The sequence below is a fragment of the Acomys minous genome, assembly GCF_964271855.1.
Source record: "Acomys minous genome assembly, chromosome: 13".
Taxonomy (NCBI): Eukaryota; Metazoa; Chordata; class Mammalia; order Rodentia; family Muridae; genus Acomys; species Acomys minous.
This window is the reverse complement of record NC_140495.1, coordinates 40,877,342-40,896,286: the sequence shown is the minus strand read 5'-3', so window position 1 is coordinate 40,896,286 and position 18,945 is coordinate 40,877,342. Positions and strand designations below refer to the sequence as shown.

General features: G+C 39.2%; 2 protein-coding genes across 2 annotated transcripts in view; both read right to left on the bottom strand.

The window, feature by feature from the left end:
- Nucleotides 1-1,732: 1,732 nt before the first annotated feature.
- COX7A2 (cytochrome c oxidase subunit 7A2) lies at nucleotides 1,733-6,170 on the bottom strand. Its single transcript, XM_084752384.1, has 4 exons — nucleotides 6,023-6,170; nucleotides 4,765-4,854; nucleotides 2,701-2,785; nucleotides 1,733-1,932 (listed from the first exon to the last, which is right to left on the bottom strand). The coding sequence occupies exons 1-4, from the start codon at nucleotides 6,038-6,040 to the stop codon at nucleotides 1,874-1,876; spliced, it is 252 nt and encodes an 83-aa protein (XP_084608510.1). The 5' UTR covers nucleotides 6,041-6,170; the 3' UTR covers nucleotides 1,733-1,873.
- An 8,577-nt stretch (nucleotides 6,171-14,747) lies between these two features.
- TMEM30A (transmembrane protein 30A) overlaps nucleotides 14,748-18,945 on the bottom strand; it is a 30,895-nt gene continuing 26,697 nt past the window's right edge. The window contains exon 7 of the mRNA XM_084752383.1: nucleotides 14,748-17,237. Within this exon, the coding sequence (XP_084608509.1) occupies nucleotides 17,044-17,237 (194 nt within the window). The 3' untranslated portion in view covers nucleotides 14,748-17,043. The remainder of the gene's footprint in view (nucleotides 17,238-18,945) is intronic.

Sequence of the window (18,945 nt, the reverse complement as noted above, 5' to 3'; positions counted from 1 at the left end):
AAAACTTGAAGAATATGACAATCCGGACTTGATAGCTGAGGTTCCAGCACAATAAGGAAAGCTTTCACATGCCCGTGAGAAAATAACCAGGAAGTCTCCTCGGTAAATGCCCTGACATTAGATTTCAAACAGAAGGTAGGAGAGACACAAGGCTGAATGATTAGGTAGATGTTAAACTAGAGATCAAAGTGAACTGAGCAATCTTCCTAGAAGCCTCCCTTGCACAGGGGAAGAAGTTTGTAGGGCTCTCCTATATGATATTGTTGCAAACAGCGTAGCACTATCAATGTAGCATAGTCAATATATTTACTCAAACAACTACAAAGACAAAATTTACTTTTTCACTCAAGGGAAACTGAACTTTATTTTGCCATTTATTTCAGCTTTATAAAGTTGCAGGAAACCTAATTTCATCTACAACTCCAGTTTAGCAATAGCTGCACCTTGAGTATTTTTAGTCCATTAAATCTGGCCATGTTGCCAGGCCACAAGCAGAATATTTTGGCATAGCTTTTAAGGAAATTTTAGGTAGAATTGGGCCAAGTGTTTTAAACCTGAGATCCCAGTTACTTGAGAGGTTGAGACAGAAAATTCAGTTCCATGTCAGCCTGGGTAACACAACGAAACTGTCTCAGAGAACTTTAGATTAAACCTGAGACAGTAAACCTATGGGGTATCAAGATGAGGATTATAAAAAGCATCCAACCTGTGTTTCCTTACCTGACTTTCACATCATGTCATAAAAGCACTTTTAAGTTACTGATAAAAGTAATACCCCTCCTCCCACTAAATGCTACCATTCTGTTCAAAATATTTTCAGTGGTTACTTTCACCATTGGGCACTTGCTTGGCCCAGGTTCCAAACCACTGGGGACCTTTCTCAGCTTTCAGAGACCTCTAATGTTTACTTCCTTCTACAAGCTAGCAAAATACATACTTGGTGTGATACAGCTCATTTGACTGCAAGAGATATTTTACAGTCTAATGACCCTTTAAACTTCAGAATCTAAGAATAAAATAAATTTGAGAGAAAAAAATTATACCACAAACCATCATATTTTCATAGCAAAGGCTAATTTGGTTATTTCAGATGGCTCAAACTTTCCAAATACATTTGTAAATTTTTGTCTCGAAACTGAAGCTTATAAAACTCTTACTCATAAATTTCCCTCAATTCTTATGTAGGTAGTCTTAAGAGATTACCAAGGCACACTAGAAGGAAAAAAGTTTGACTTCTTATAGTCCCCCATAACTTTTATTAATGTTTTTAAGCTTATGCTAAGGATTAGAATAAAATTGTAAAAAAAACAACAACAACAACAAAAAAAAACCATTATGAACATTGGAAAGGTACTCAGTTGTCTTACAGCCTAGTAGACCGTAATTCTAAGTCAGAACACAGCTAACTTTTCAGCATAGAAAAAGGAGTAAGAGCAAACAGGGCCCATCTCCACTTGAGCAGTGGCCAGCACTTCACCCTAGGGGCCTTACGGAGGGGAGAGACAGCAAAGCAATAGCCTTCCAAGGGTCAAGCTCGAATTGCGTTGAAGACCATTTACTGCATAATTCTTAGCTGCTAAAAGTAAAGTTTGCTTTATAAAAAAAAAAAAGACAGTGCTTTAAATTTACAGGCAAAAGGACTTTGAAAATTTTTTATTATCTAAGATTTGCCAAGAGCTGACCCACAACTGTATTACCAGTAATTTATTCTCAAGTGAAAAGGAAGACCAAGCATGGTAAAGACTGCTTTATTGGTGGCAGGTGTACATGTTAATAAATATTGATCCCCAAAGAAGAGCTCAGTTACTCATTAGATGCCTGGTCCACTGTGCGCTGAATGGAACTGACCCATGTCAAGGCTGGGATGATGACGTCAGTTCTGCTTCTTGGGGAATGCAGCCATAGCTAACTGATAGATGGCATAGACCGTTCCTGAGAGACACACAAAGAACTTATTAGAGACGCTGAGATTTCAGTACAGACACTTAGCTACTACTTCACCTCAAACATTAAAGGCGGAGTCACTCTTAAGACACGCTTAATGGCTGGGAATGCAGCTCAAGAGGTAGGGTGCTTGCTTCCAATGCCTAAGTTCGTGGGTTTGATTTCTAGTGAGAACATACATGCACGCCTGTATTCAAACATAGTTTATCTAGATGCTGAAAAAAATTAAGCTAATCTAGTTTCATCATTACTTCATTTCCTTTTTTTTTTTTTTTTTTTTTTTTTTTGAGACAGGGTTTCTCTGTGTAGCCTTGGCTGTCCTGGACTCGCTTTGTAGACCAGGCTGGCTTCGAACTCACAGTGATCCATCTGCCTCTGCCTCCCGAGTGCTGGGATTAAAGGCGTGCGCCACCACTGCCCGGCCTCATTTCTATTTTAAAAAGATAACTATGGCTCAATAATATTCTTCAACATCATAGCTAATGCAAACTTCTTGTAAAGCCCCTATTACTGATATGTAAATGCTGGGGGGAAGGGGGAGGTTAAGAACCACTAGTGACACAAGCAGAAAGCTAACTCCGGCAGAAGGTTAACTACAAACCGGCCTGTCTTGGGTGGTATAGTCTAACCGCCCTCTTGGCTGCTTATCTGCTGTGCAGTGAGAGGGCATGCAGACAGACTGCAATAAGCACTGCCACAACAAAAGCAAGGAAGCTGCCACTGCTGCTCTTGTCCTGTAAACACTCAATGTCTTACCACCGACTGTCAGAGCCATTGTGAGTCTGTAGAGGAGGGCATCAGACGCCCCGCCCTTCAGATGTACTGGGATCCCATTATCCTCCTGGTTTAAAAAAAAAAAACAAACAAAAACAAAGACAGTGTTACATATAACTTGTTTCCAGTTGAGTCAGAATTAATTACTATTAATTATTCATATAAAGTCAAGCTCCTGACATTCCCAGAATTTAAATTTACAATTTTTATTCTTTCTTACAAACTTGTAAAAGGCAACATCCTTTTCAAGCAAATTTAAGACCCAATGAGGTCTTTTTGAGGACTATGGCTACGTAAGAGCAATAAAATATACTCCTTGAAGTCAATAATGTAAATATAAGATAACGGCCAGTAAATCAATCATTGGGAAGATTTTTTCCCCTTGGAAAAGGAGGCTAGCAGCTTTGATTTGTAACACTAACCCAGCATCTTTTATATCCACTTTAAGAATTTCATTTTTATGTAGCATACATAATACTTTTACTACTTGAAATTTTACTACTTATGAGAAATTATATATCACCATAAAAAAATTCATAATCTAATTAGTTATAAAGGTTAACCTCTCTACTCCACTGGGCCGTTCTCCAAGACACCACCCTTTAACAGTATGGTATACCTCTCTATTTTTAATGCTTATATTTATCAACTCTTTTAAGTCATGTGTACTTAACATACAAATGACATTATACTATGTAATGATGTTAATACACTATTTTTAAAAAGTTTTAGTTCATTTAAATCTCTCTTCAGTGACTACATAATATTCTACAGGATGAAAAACAATGCATTAGCCAATCCTCCAGTAATTTCTTGGGAGGTTCTTTATAATAATCTCTTCTCAATTTCCTTATATTTATCCATATCCATATTATACAGAAGTGTCTGAGAGGGGGCTTCTTAAGTGATAAGGAGATTTACTCACAATATTTCAAATACCAGCTAAACATCTACCCCTAATGCCCCACTGCTTAGCTCCTAAGAACAACTGGGACTGGTGCTATCTTTCTCCCACACCTGGCAACATAATCCAGCTTAGGTCTCTCTACTTAGATTGCAAGAAGTAGGGTTGCCACTTACACGTCTGCTTTAAGAAGACTCTGTTCCGAAAGCTGACGAAGAAGCTATGGGTTTCAGTTCTAAGGATAGTTAAAGGGTAGCCTTAAAGGTACAAAACTGAAAAGACAATGGCAGAGGTACAACCATTTCTTGGTCAAGCTGGTATATAATAAATCTGTGTCCAGACAGGGCCGGAAGAAGCAGGCTGGCAGCCTTCATGGCTATGAAGGCAGCACCACATGGCCAGACTTCTGCTTCTGCAGCTAAGGGTCTTCCATCTAGGTCTCCAGAGAAATCAAGTTCTGGCTCCATGAAAAGGCATATTCCAAACCTCTGCAGCTCCCCAGTCCACTAGCTAGACTGTGGTTGGGGCAGCGGAAGCTGAATAGAAGGTTAACTAAGTCAGCCAGCACTGCAATGCAGGCACACTCCACAGGAATCTTCACCTCTCCCCCACCCCCTCACCCACACAGCTGTGGTGAGCTTAATTTGTATTTCTTACAGATCTGTAATTCTCTGAGTGCCAGTGATACCATCATACTTAAACTGCCCATCTGTTTCTTCTCTTTAGAATATAAATCACATGTTTTGTGGTCTTGATTTTTCTCCTCAGGTCTTTGAAGTTCCCTTAAAAACCTTCCTCACCTGAGATTATCCACTGTACTCTTTCCTGCAGGTGTGTAGACGTAACATCTACTGAATGTCTGCAGTATTTATTTTTTGTTTCTAGGCCTTTTATGGTTTGTTTTCCTAGTCCAATTATTCCCCCAAAGAACACCAATTCATCATAAATTCCTCACTCACACACAAATTCATTGACCTATGCATTTTTCTCATCTCCCACAGCACCTCTTGGACACTGCAAATACTCAAGAGTCATTTATGCTCAAGCTAATACAAGAGAAGCCTCTATGAAGCAGACCTTCTGGATTCCCTCCACCTTCTGAGCTCTATTACAAGGAACGGCCACCTGAAATACTTCAGTACCTGAAACAACTTCTGTTTCTCCGGAACCTTGTTTTCAAACTGCCTTCGTGAAGTGGTGCTGACGGTCCTCTGGGCAATCTGTCGAAGGGCCTGAAACAGAAAATCCTCAGTAAGACTTAGAGCCTAAAGAAGCCTTCAGAGGAAATTTCCAATGCTTCGCTCTGTGAAAGGAGCCTGAGATTTAAACTGCAGCCAACTTGTTAGTAAGGAAGTCCAGAATCGGGACCTAGCCCTGCCAGGTGCTGCCGGTGCTGCCGGTTCTGCTCTGTGCTTCCTCACATTACATTCTGACATCTCCAGAAGCCATGAGCTACATAACCTGTGCCTAGAATCAACCAGTAGTATTTTATAATCATTGAACCAAACACACTGCGATACAGAAAAATAAATAAATAAAACAGACCTTATAAGCACTAACATTTTCATTTAATATTTGCCTATGCTAAAAATCTATTACTGGCACGGTGATTGTGGTTGTGGTATACAGCTTTAATCCCTGGACAAGGGAGGCAGAGGCCAGCCTGGACAGAGGGCACAGAGCTAGTTCCAGGACAGCCAAGGCTACACAAAGAAACCCTGTCTTGAAAAATAAAATCTACTATTCGTAATGAAAAATTATTTTGCAATGGAGGGCACACGCTACTACTAGCCATCGAAGAAACTTTTAATGGAGTGTTAAGTCTTGTTTAAAGACTTGCAATACATAATATGCACTCCACTTTGTAAATGGTAATGACACATTATTAAAACTTTGTTTAAAAATTACAAAATAAAATCAAACCACATCTTTTTTTAAATTTTGGAAAGATAAATTCACAAAGTAAGAAAGGCAATTCAGATTCATCATAACATTCCAACCATTAATACCCAATACCAACCAAAATTGTGTAACTTAGTTCTGTAGCTTACTTCTGATGCAGGTGTCAAGTAATCAAATGCATATCCTTTCATTATGATACAAAACAAAGTGACAACAAAAAGTCACCTTTCCGCCTAGTGTTTCCAGGTGTTAAAAGTCCCTCCACTGGAGCTTACATCAGACCTACAATCTTACCAATAATCACTAGCTAAAATCCAAATTCGGACATGCTCTTCCTTCAACCCTGCAATAGCCAAGGGGGTCCGAAAGGTCAGGAAAAAGGACGTGGCCAAGGTGACTCTGCTGTCTTCTGCCCCACTTCCAGCACCGCTTTCTGTCGGGGTCCCTGAGCCTCCGCCCCGACACCTCAGCACCAACCAAACCCCTAAAGCTACTTACAAGCAGATTCCGCAGCATCTTGGCTCAGTTGTTGCCCACCAACCGCGACTAGGAAACGCCAAAAAGCCAACACGCCAGGCCGGAAACGGAACTACCTCCGGCGCTGCGCATGCGTCAGGGAAGAGCGCTCGTTCCGAGAGGAGGGGCTTACGCCCCCGACCATAGAGAGCGGAAGCGGAGCCAGAGCGGCTACTCGCGGCCGCTTCTCTAGCCTCCAGGCCTCTGGATCCATGCGTGTCACTTGTCTCGCCGCTGCGGGGCCAGCCGACAACTAGCGTTGAAACTATACAAATGCCTGCAGCCAGAAAGGCGCCATGTCTGCAGCCCTTCACTCTTCAGAAGCTCTGGTTAAGTCAGTGAGCAACCAGACTATCCAGAAATTAGCCTTTTGAGAAGGCTTTGACCCATCGTTAGAGGCCGAAAGAACAATGGATGTCAAAGCTCCGTCGTGCTAGTTTAAATGTACAAAAACTCCTCCGAACACGGATACAGTCCAGTTTTTGGTTTGGTTTTCCACAGATGAAAAGTGGGGGGAGGGGCCGTTAGTCTTTGTGCTGAGAACATACTGGAAAGAACAGTGATGGTCCCCAGGTATCTAGCACTTTCTCGTGCTAAAATTTCCACGTGCTGGAAGCGCTTTCTGTGTCCCCAGACTGGAACTTGCTGGCTTCATTAAAAGTCTGGGAAGACGCTGAAAAGAGGGGAATACGTTTTTAAATTGAGGCTCAACACGAATATCGACTGCGTCGTGCTTGATCAGATCAATAGAGCACTACACTCGTTAACTGGAGTTGTCAGTTGCTTATTTTACAGATAGGTAGCGTTTTGCATCAGGCTTGCTTACTACTACTGCCTTTACACTCTCTGCTCACCCTAATATATGTACAAGTAAAAAACAGTCTACTTGGCACACAACAAATGTCTTTTCACCCTTGTGCAAACTTTTAGAAACGATCTCATTGCCATTTCAAGTAAAAAGCTAATGATACATGGGTTCAACAACGTGAGTGAATTAAAACTGGTAATGTTTAATTCCTTCAGATCCTGGGTTTGGTTTTTTCTTTTTTTCTTTCTTTCTTTTTCCTTCATGACCTACTCTTTATTTGCCCAAGTTACCTAACACAGTTTAAAATTTCTTCCTTGCAAAGTTTATAAACACCCATCAAGGCCGACTTATTTTCTACCACCTCTGAATTATTCCATGTAACTAAATCTTTGAACATAATATATATAATAGTAAGGGTCTTTTTGTTTTGTTTTTACGTTTATTGTCTGTAATTGGAAATCATGAAGTTTGTCTTTTCTCTGCTTCACCACAAGCTATAAATTTCTCCAGAATAAACTGTATACTTAGCATTCCCCTGGCACTATTAAAACTAGATGCACTAACCAACAGTGAATGCATACTGTTTGACAGACCTAGGAATACTTACTGTCCAAAAAGAACCAAGAGTTCACATTAAAAGAACCTTATTGCCAATACAGATTCTTACAGCCCTGTCACTTAGGACAGTACAAGTTTTCTCTTTACTAGATCATTCCATCTACACACACATTCCATTTTAAAACGGAAAGTATATATACAAAACAATGTTTACTATTCCATTTTCTTGAGAATAAACACAGCCTTTTAATTTCCATGCTCTTTCTTTTTTTGTTTGTTTTGTTTTTAAATTCCTTCTTAGGCAAGCTTCTGCATTACCCACAGTTGCTCATCACCTCGGAGTACACTTTAATTTGGAAATAAACCACCAAGGATAACAGAGCAACACGAGTGTGAAACACGGGGCTCTTAGTGAGCTTTCCATGCACCTCTCCTAGCAGTCCTGTTTCACACCGGTCCTTTTTAGTTTTTGCTTGGCTCCTTCATCCTTTCAACACCAAAACTTGAAAGTATCCTATCTTTCTCCAAATGTGAACTGACATTTCCCTTAAACTCAAGACATCCTTTAGATGTCTAAGGAAGATCCTAAACTAACTTATTCTTTCCTATCATCATCATCATCATCAAACCATCCCTGCAATTTTCCTCAAACTTTAACATTTACTTACCAAACCTACAAAAAACAAAAAAACAAAAAACAAAAAACTCCATTCTATCTGTGTAACTTCATAATCTGACCATTTATGATCTGCAACGCCACTGGCACAGGCCAAGGCAGCAACACTGTTCTTGCTTGAGTTTCTGCAAAGGCCTTCATTTCTTCCCATCTTCCTCTTCTAGCACCATTTCCCAGCATTCAGGATGATGGGATTTGAAAAATGCTTATTTGCTTAGCAAACAGTACCCTGTCCACACTCATAAATATCCATTGAATAGAAAAGCAAAAGAAGAAAAAGAACAACAGAACAAAACACATAACATTTGTTGGCCTTGTTCCACAACTTTTGTCAGTCCCAGGGTTCTTCCACAGCGCCTTGTTCCTCTATCCTTAACTTCCATTATTTGGATAGAAAAATGTGGCTAAGATTTGCCTTGGTCTACCAACCTTAACTGGTTCCTCCCAAATATGATAGAAGTTTGCTACCAGGTCTTTGAATGTATCCAATTACCCGTAAGTTAATTTTGAAAATGGGCTCCTTTACACAGCCTCAGTTCGGGGTTGTTCTGTTTGTTGGTGTTTTGTTCTTGTCCTTTTATATTACAAGGTGGCTCTTTTGAGTAATGCAGACATGAGATTTAACTGGAAACTTACAATTTTGAAGTTGCTAGTATTCATTTCATGAGCTCAAGTTTGATGAAGTGGCGTGTCTGAGAAAGCAGAATGTCTAGTGTCCTTACTTCCAGATTTCTAGTTCCCTTTATTGTGTATGACAGCTGGATTCACGATAGGCCATTTCTTAATTTTTCTCACTCAGCCATCTTTCTGGTTGTGCATTCTCCATGATACTTTATTAGGTGTTACTGTTGAAAGCAACATAACAAGAAAACCCTCTGCTGGTGGCAGAGAGAAGGGAACAGATCGTGTGGTTTGACAAGCAGACAAAAGGAGGAAGTAGTTCACAGCAGAAGGCTGGTTGTCATGACGAAGTAGCATTTTGAAGGTGCCTTAAAGCCACTCAAAGCTTTAAGGAGTGCAGGCTTACAACACAAACTCAGTTTTAAGTAATATTGTGATTAAAAGCTGGAGAGAACCCAAGTTACTAGGGCCAGAGTCAGAAGGTTTTGTAACCACCCAAGGAAGAAGGAAGGCTGAACTTAAGCAGCAGCAACAGGATACAGATGAAGGGATCTATATGAGTGGACACAGACAACATCACATAAGAACAAGCACTGTGAAAAATCAACAGTTTGTGACTCATTTAAATTAGCTGAAAAGCCTCAGGTTTCTACATTAATGCATAATAGGATTGGGTTTAACAATCCATGCAGAGTAATGTAAGAGAAACTCCTTGGGAAAGGAGTGTGTGTAGGCCACCTCTAACAACAAAAAGAAATCCAGGCTTGTACAGAACAATCACTAGTTCTGTTATTAAAATATTAATTCAGTATTAACCACTTGAAAAAGTGAATTACCTATATCTCAGGAAAGATGTCAGTGAATACATGTAAACATTCACTGGAAAAACAGTAGTGAAAATGGTAATTTACTACAAGGCAAGGTATGGTGGTGCACATCTTAATCCTACACTCAAGAGGCAGGGGCAGGTCCAGCTTTGAGGGTACAAGGGCACGATGGTCTACATGTTGAGTTCAAGGCCATCCCGTGTTTCCAAACAAACAAAGCGCTTCTTGTTTCAGAAGTATGTGTGAGAGTCCAGGACATAGATAATACATACAAAGGAAACTAAGAAAGCTAAGTAGGAAGAAAATCAAGAGTCATTCACAAGCCAGATGCTAAAGATAAGAAGAAGCAAGGTAAAGGTAAATTTGTTTGACTTGACAGCCATGAATGGGAACAACTCACTGGGTACTTAGTGTCTTAGGGCCTCCATTGCTATGATAAAACACTATAACCACAACCAAAGGCAACTTGGAAAGGGAAGGGTTTTGTTTATTCACACTTCCACATCACAGGTCATCATCGAAGCGAGACAAGCCAGAAACTCAAGGCAGGAACTTGGAGGCAGGGGCTGACACAGAAAGCACAAAGGAGTGCTGCTTACTGCTCAGTTTTCTCTTATATACGCCCAGGACCACCTACTCAGGAGTGGCACCACTCGCAATATGTGGGTTAATCTCATACCAATCACTAACTTTAAAAATGTTCTACAGACTTAACCACAGGCCAATCTAATAAGAGCAACTGATGTTCTCTCTTCCCAAATGACTTTAGTGACTGTCACATTGACATAAAACTAGTCAGCCACAATTGAGCCCTTGTCAGCTTGACACACAAATGCATCACCATTAGTCCATAACCATTCTTCTCTTGTTCATCTCCAAAATCTCACAGTAATGTCAACATCACAATAGAAAACATTCCAATGTTTAAAAAGCCCCACAGTCAAACGCTCAAAAGTCCACATTCTCTTTAAAATAATCAAAACTTTCTAAAACTCCACAGTCTCCTTCAAGTTCGAAGTCTCAACTGTGGACTCCTGTAAAAATTAAAAATAAAATGCTTTCTTATTCCATGAGGGAATAACCAGGGCATAGTCACAATCAAATCAAATCAAAACCAAAGTTGGACAGTGCAAACGTCAATATCAGAATTCTGGGATTCACTCGTGATCTTCTGGCAGTGACATTTCTCTGGCTCTGTCATATATAGCACACAGATTGTCTCCCAGGAGGCTCAACCCGAGCAGCTCCACTTCATGGATGCTGCTGTCCTTGATGGTCATCCCATCATCCTATCTCCAAAATACTGGAGCCTCTACTGCAACTGGGTTTCACCTCTATGACTAGCCTCACCTAAGCTCTTTCAGGGACTCTGACTTTGTTTCGTGGTGCCACACCTAAACTTCTGTCCATGACCCTGTCCTGTCCTGGGGCTTCTACGTCAACTGAGGCTGCACATTCACCAATGGCTTCTCCCAGTGCCCAGCCACAGCTGCTCTCCACACTCCCTTCCTGTCTTCATGACCAGAATCACCTGGGAAACTCCTGCACATTACCAAGTTCAGCTGCCAGAATGAGATGCAGCCTTGGCCAGCTCTGCATCACAGGTCTTGCGTGCTGACCCCAAGAAATACTGCTGCTGCTGCTCCTTTTCTCTCTTCTCTTCTCCTTCCGTCTCCAAGATCTATGTCGTCCTGGAACTCACAGAGATCCTTCTGCCTCTTCCTCCTTACAGTGGCTGGGCGCCACCAAGCCCAGCTACTGGACTCTTCTTAATCACCACCAATTTTCCAAACCCAGATAACCAGCATCAACTGTCCTAGTAAAGCAACAGTTTTTCTTTAGTGTTGGTCACTTGTTTAGTCATAGCCAATTCTTCGGCTCCAGCTGATCAGACTTCACACGTCTTTAAGAGACTCTCAAACTTCTGAAATTTCACAAGCCAAGCCTCCATTGTCTGCATCACTCTACTTCCAAATTGATACCGGGTAGTCCACTGAGCTCTGAGCACTCAACAGTTTTTCTAGTTCAAAGTTTCAAAGTCTTCTAACAATCATCCCCCAAACATGGTCAGGTCTATTATAGGAATGCACCCCCTACCTGGTACCAATTTGTGTCTTAGAGTTTCTCTATTGTTGTGACAAAACTCCATGACCAAAAGTAGCCTAGAGAGGAAGTTTATTTCAGCCTACATTTCCACATTACAGTCCATCACTGAAGGAGGCCAAGGCAGGAACTCAAACAGGACAGGAACCTGGAGGCAGGAGCCGGTTCAGAGGCCATAAAGAAGTGCTGCTTACTGGATTGTTCCTCATGACTTGCTCAGTTTTTACATACTCCCCAGACAACCTACCCAGGAATGGCACTACCCATATGGGCCTCCCCACATCAATCAGTAATTTTAAAAATGTCCCACAAACCAATCTGGTAGAGGTATTTTCTCATTGGATGTTCTCTTACCAAATGACTCTAGTTTGTGTCAAGTTGACATAAAACTTGGCAGCACACCTGATCTGGCATAATCTTTTCTACATGCTTTCATCTATCACTTCCTTTATTTCTCAAAAGAAAACTGTCAAGTAGGTACCGAAATCCCAATTGGTTGAAGAATAGTTATATGGTCTAGGAGACAAAGCAATCTAAAGATGCAACCTATATATGCACATCTGCCTATGAATCCACTTCTACACTTTCTACTGAATCATTCAGACAAGTGCCATTGAACAGAATGCACTGCCATTTTGACATGAAAGGCTGAATTTAATTTGAAAATGAAAAAGCAAACTACTGTTTTACAAGCTTTGAGTGAAAAGGAAACACTCCGCAATTATAAGCACTGATTCGCAAAGTGGGGAGATAGAGAAGCTCAAATATAATTTGACATATATTTGCAAAACTGTACTTCTGCATTTCTGGGGCTTGAGACAAAGTGGCATGTTAGGCTTGGAAAATGTTAGAACGAATTCATTTTCTTCATTTCCACAGACGACAAAGATGGTGTACCAACCTCAAGAGTGTCTCCCTGTTCCCTCCTACTGCAATAGAACAAGACTAAAGGAAAAGGGTATAAGAAAAACTGATCACCCTAGATCAATCTCAAAATATCATAAATAAGATAGTTTCAAAAGATTGCATATGATATGGCACTATAATGTTGTAGAAGACAAACTATGTAGATACAGGACATATCTGTGGTTTGCAGGGGAAAGGATACAATGGAGAAATGGTTCACCAGAGTTTACTGGACATGGTGGACCTGTTTCTTACCCTATCATGGTGTTAAAGCTCACACAGAGAAGTATACCAAGCAGGAACAAAGTAATGTTTACCATAAAATCTTTAAAAAACAAAAACAAAAAACATTCAAGCCCCAAATAGATAAGACAATAAATAAGATAAGAGCCAGATGTACTGTAATTAAAGTGGACAGAGGATGTTGTAACTTAAAGAGGCTGGAGGACGGACTCAGTATGGAGCACGCCTGCTGGTCCTCACGCCCTCAGAAACTAGACGTGGAGCAGCCGTTACAGCAAAAGATAGACTTAGGGATGGGCCTGAAAATGGCAAGTTGAAAATGTACAAAAAAAAAAAAAAGGTCAATTCTCCAAGAAGGTATTCTTCTTAGCCAAAGTGATACGGTCAAAGCATGGCTGAGTAGTTCACAGAGCCCAGAACTGACTTACTATTAGTGTTCTAAGGGACACAGAATCAAACTGTCCATGAAATTCCTGTTTCTATACCCAAATATCAGTGCCATTAATCACAGGAGTTTCTTCACACCATGGGTAGTGAATAACACAGAAACTCACAACTGACAGAGTAAATGTCAATAGAATATTCAGGCAAAAACTGGACATATACATTACCCCTGAAAAGACTTGGTGACTATCATAAAAGTCAGGGTGGAAATACTGGAAAAGTCAAGAGACTGGGGAAAACAGGAAAAAAAAAATGCACATGCGTGTGCACACACACACAGGAAGTACTAACACATACACTATTCACCGAAAAACAGGCTGTTCCATCTATGAATATTCTAGAAACAATAAAAATGAAAGAAGTCTTAGAACTTAATTTTTCTAAATGTGTATTATTAGTTCAACAGGAGGGAAGGAAGAACTGAAAAATGAAGCTGAATTCTGTGAAGGAGAAACAAATGCACCTACACAGTGAATAGACAAAGGGCAAGTACGCAGCAAACTGAAGGGCCAGCATCTAAGACAACATCCATCAAAAGCAGGACTGGAAAGAAAATTGCTTTTAACCTGAAATGCTATGTACAGCCAAGCTATTAGTGAAATATGAAGGTTGAAAGAAGATTTATATGTAAATTCTCTTAAATTAAAGAATACATTTATTTACTTTGTGTATTTATGTGTGAGTCTGTAGGGATGAAAAACTTGTGTTGAGAATTATTCTTTTTCATCATAATGGATTGAGAATAATTATATGACTATGAAGACTGTATAGACATATATATATATATATATGTGCGCACATATGATATATATGTGCACACATATGATATATATGTGCACACATATGATATATATGTGCAATTAGGGTCACCATCACCTCGTTTGGTTTTAGACAACATATTTATTTTAAAATTTCAAATGACATTAAGTAAAATGTGCTTTCACATTTACTGACTGATGGGCTAAAGTGGGCTTCATCATTCAAACTCTACAACAGGCTTTTATACACCAAAACTTCTAACAGCAGCATTCTTACCTCCTTCACACTTAAAACCACCATGTTTACAAAGGACAAAACTTTGCAACTTAAAAAGCATGTGAAATCTCAGGCAGTGTTTCCATACAGACAGGGAGCAGCAGGCAGAGCGTGTTCCTGAGCCCCACCTCTCACCCACTCCTCCTTTATGTCAGGGTTTGCTTTTACTGCCTGCTTGGCTTCATTGCTGTCACCGTCCATTCCCCTGGATATAATACCAACCTTAGTCATCTGCCTAGAACTGTGAGAGTCTCACCACTTCCTGGTAAAAACAGATGCTCCTAGGTAACACAAATAAGTCCCATGGTCATGTTGTCAGTGATTAATATATAAATATAATAATTTAACAGTTGATGCTATTTTACTGAATGCACATGTGGATAAGTTAAAGCCTGGACTCATTAAGTCTGCAGTAAAAGTGAATACTAAGCATTAGCAAAAACAAAGGGGCATTGTTATTTTAGTAAGACACTTGAACAGAACAAGGACTTTTGTTCACTTTTATTAATACAAAACATCCTAGCAGAATATTCACTTTTAATGTAAGTAAAGTTACAAATAAACTGTGTCATTATCCAATAAATAACATTGCCTTGACTCTTAATTGGACTGCTCTCCATTACAACTGTTAAGTCTCTCCAGTTTATTTTAACTGCCTTATGATCTCAATAAAACATCTTAGTTTTGCTTACGGAATAATTTTTTCAGCTGGAAATTTTCTCATGCCAACATACTTGCAAATTAACACATTTCTCTAAGCCTTCTACTTAGTCATCTTAATAACATCGAATTTTCTTAAATATGAATGTCCCATTTTCTTCACATGTACAACAGGAGTTGATTTCAAATACCAGGAACCAGAAAAGAACACAGAACATCAGTGCTCTCGTAAATAGGCCAAGCTTCAATTGTACTTTTAAAGACTGCATCTTCTCCAAGATGTGAAAATGTGAGACCTCTTCAGTTTTCCTTCAGCCGCCCCTGTGGTCTCCAGTTAGAGGAAGAGACGCAGGCTAGCTGTCCTCTTTTAACAGCACTTACTCTGGGACAACTGGCAGAAACACCCCATGTCTTAGAGGAATCCCCCAAATTAACTGAACATATGCTTTTCAGAATAACAGCATTCTAAATGACTGACAAAAAAATAGTTTTAGAGAAAGAACTTTCATCCTGAAAATCTTTCATATATCCATAAAGCAAGTAACCTGTGCAAGTAGTATTTTTATAAGTTTATACGTTTATAAGCTCTTTTACAGAATTTCATGTCATACAAATCCTAAGTGTGGCACCTTTCTACTATGGACCATTGAATAGTTTTGTTCTTTTAAGCACATATTAATCTAAACTGACACATTACCCAGACCGTTTGATTTAAAATATAACCAAAGGAAAATTTTACAAAGTCTGAAAACACAAGCATTCTACTACATAAATATGAGTTACTTTAGTGTAAAAACAAGTAATTTCAATGCAACAAAGTCAACTCTGATTAATACATACATTTTCATGCATGTGGAAAAATAATTTACATTCACTTTAGGAATAAGTTTCATAGCAAACAAATTACAGCACTTATTCAGTAAATGAATATTAAAATAATTCTAGTTAGAAAATAAAGTAACTTCAACCAGATATATTATAATCTGTTTTTATCATGTACATACTCCAAATGCCCCAGAATTTAAGTAGGAAATGTATAGAACATCTTTTTAAGGTATATCTTAGGAAAACTAATCAAAATATTACCTTCATTAAAGAGAATGTGTATACATATCCACATTTGACCTGTATGCAAAAAATTTAATACAGAAAAAATTAAGATTTCAAATTTTTCTGGGATATAATATTAGTATTAAGCCAAAACACTTACCTGCTAAAAAGAACAGCTTGAGGTATTCCCAAGGCAGAAGCAATCACCTTAACCCTACACACCACAATAATGAAAGCAGTCTGCTTTGAACATTTACATCTGGGTGACAGCTGAGGCAGGGGATAAGTACTGATCAAGCAGCTGCTCCACTTCACCTATATTCTCTCTTCCCTTAGGAAGTGTAAGCTTCCAGGAAAATGATCACATACAAACATTTCAAGTTGTTTGGGACTCCAGAATGCAGTATTTTAGCCAAATGAAAAGGTTTATAATTCTATCCAAGACCTAACCAACCTCTTTAGTTATTAATTTCTATGATGGACAAGCTAAGATCTGAAATAGTCATTATCAAAGAATTGCAATAGAGAAACTGACCACACGAACCCCCTCACGAAGGAGGGACTTTAGGCCTTTACACATGACACATGGAAATGATCAAGTGTTTTATTTATATGTAGTCTTTCTTCGCTCTGAACTGTAACCAATTTTTGAAAGGTTAGCAAGTCATCACACTCATACATCTCATAATCTCTTTCTGCACACAGTAGGCACACATGTACAGCATCATGTCAATATAACGTTATCAACACAGCATGAACAGTTTAAGCAGTAGACACAGTTCACATGAAAGAGGCTCTATGCATCACATGGCCTGTCCCAATAAAAGCAGACGTTAGAATGCCATTTTAGCAGTTACAATATTGATATGATCAATAAAGCTAATTTGCATACCCGTCATATATTTTCGTAAGTCATCCATATGTAAGAAGCAAGGAACAAAGAGTGTTTTTTTCTTTTAGGTTATGTGCCAACTTCAAAATGACATACTAACCAGACATTAGCATTCAAAACCTAGGTTGAACAGGACTGGCCTTGATGCACATGCAGTAGATTTGTTTTCAGAATATAAAATTAAATGGTGATGTCAGCAGTATTACTACTGTTTCTATATTTATGATTAATTACTAGCAGTACAACTCCCAGAAGGAAGGAGATGGATCCAATAGTGATGTAAGCAATTCCCAAAAATGGATTTTTTCCTCCCATCCACGAAATAGTGCTCAAGATCATCCGTTTTCTTCCATCGAAAGAAGATACAGGGTAATCTGACAAGGGTATAGGAATTCTTTTTGTTTGTGGTTACTTGATGTTTAATACACAAGTTTTAAAGTTAACATTTAATTTAATTACTTATAATTAATTTATATAATTCTCATACATGGGTACCATGCTTGTATATTCTGAACCATAATAGGCAGGCAGGTAGATAGATAGATAGGTAGATAGATAGATAGATAGATAGATAGATAGATAGATAGATCGATCCATAGATAGATAGATAGATAGATCCATAGATAGATAGATAGATAGATAGATAGATAGATAGATAGACAGACAGACAGATAGATACACACACAGAAAGATGAATAAATAAATATAGCTATGTTTTATTGTTTTTGAGACAGGGTCTCACTATGAGCTCTAGATGTCCTGGAACTAACTATATAGACAAGGCTGGACTTGAAGTCACAAAAGAACAGCCTGTTTCTGCCCCTCCAGTGTACTTCAAATAAAACTATCTTTAAAAACTAATTTAGAAATTTCCTTTATGTAGTACTAGACATTGAATCCAGGGCAAGGCACTCTATCCCTGATAAATATTTCCAGACCTGATCTAGTGAAATAATGTTACTAGTAAAAGCCAAAGTCCTACCAAAACACTAAAATTTAGTTGTACATAGTATCTTGGGTAGCTTTACTCTTGTTACCTAAGAAGGACTAAAGCCCTCAAAGTAATGGAAATGGAAAATAAGTAGGATGGGCAGCAATGGTTGCCACACAGGATGTTGACAGACAAGAAACAAGCAGAAGATCATCAGAAGTCTTAAGTTCAATGAGTATGAATAAGCATGTAGCTATGTTGGGAGCAAACAAATGAGACTTACCCTAAATACTACCATTTTGCTCCATTTTAATCATAAGGTAAAAAGTTTATGGGAATCCTAAGTTCCGGGGCTCTAGGGGAGCTTTCCGGGGGGCTACCCAATTTCCTCCTTATTCTTCTTTTCTTCCCCCAAAACATAATGAGTGTTCCTAACCATGAAAGAACAAATGATTCTGATTGATGAAAAATTGTGACTCTAACTTGGCATACGTGTTTGTGGTTTGGGAGTTTAAAAACTGTACCATTCGGGCTCAGGGTCACAGCTCAGTCCCTGAGTCTGTTCTTCAGCCCCTGATCAATCGGTATTTGTAATCTGCTTACATACTTAACAAGATGAACATTCAAAGGTGCAGTCAGCTGCTCAGTCTGTGCTGTTGTCCCTGACTGGTCAGTTTTTGCTGTCTTAATTAAGATCTTGCTTTGCAAGACTCTTATGACTACTTGGACTGTTTTGGATTTTTGGACCCCAACAGCTACAGGGACAGAGAGTACACTAGGTAGAGGGTCACAGAGTATGAGGCCCAAGTTTAGCTGGCTCATTTGGAGCAATAATGAAATTCATGCTCTCAAAGAATTGATAGCAAAATTCAAAACTGCCTGGTAAGGAGATACAAGAGAGGAGGCAGCAGGGTTGGATGTTCTATTACACAGCCCATGCTAGGGTGCTGGCAAGAGTAGGAAAGACAAAGCTAAAACTAAAATCTGAACTGAAACTCTTCAAAAGGGCCACAGTCTGGAGGTGTGGCAGGCTCTGCTCTGATTACTGAAATTATCTTAACCTGAGGAATCAGGGCTACTTAATCCACCTCTCCAAGGAGCAGACACAGTATCAAATCAACTATGCTCCTCCTTTCTCCTCAGCGTCTACA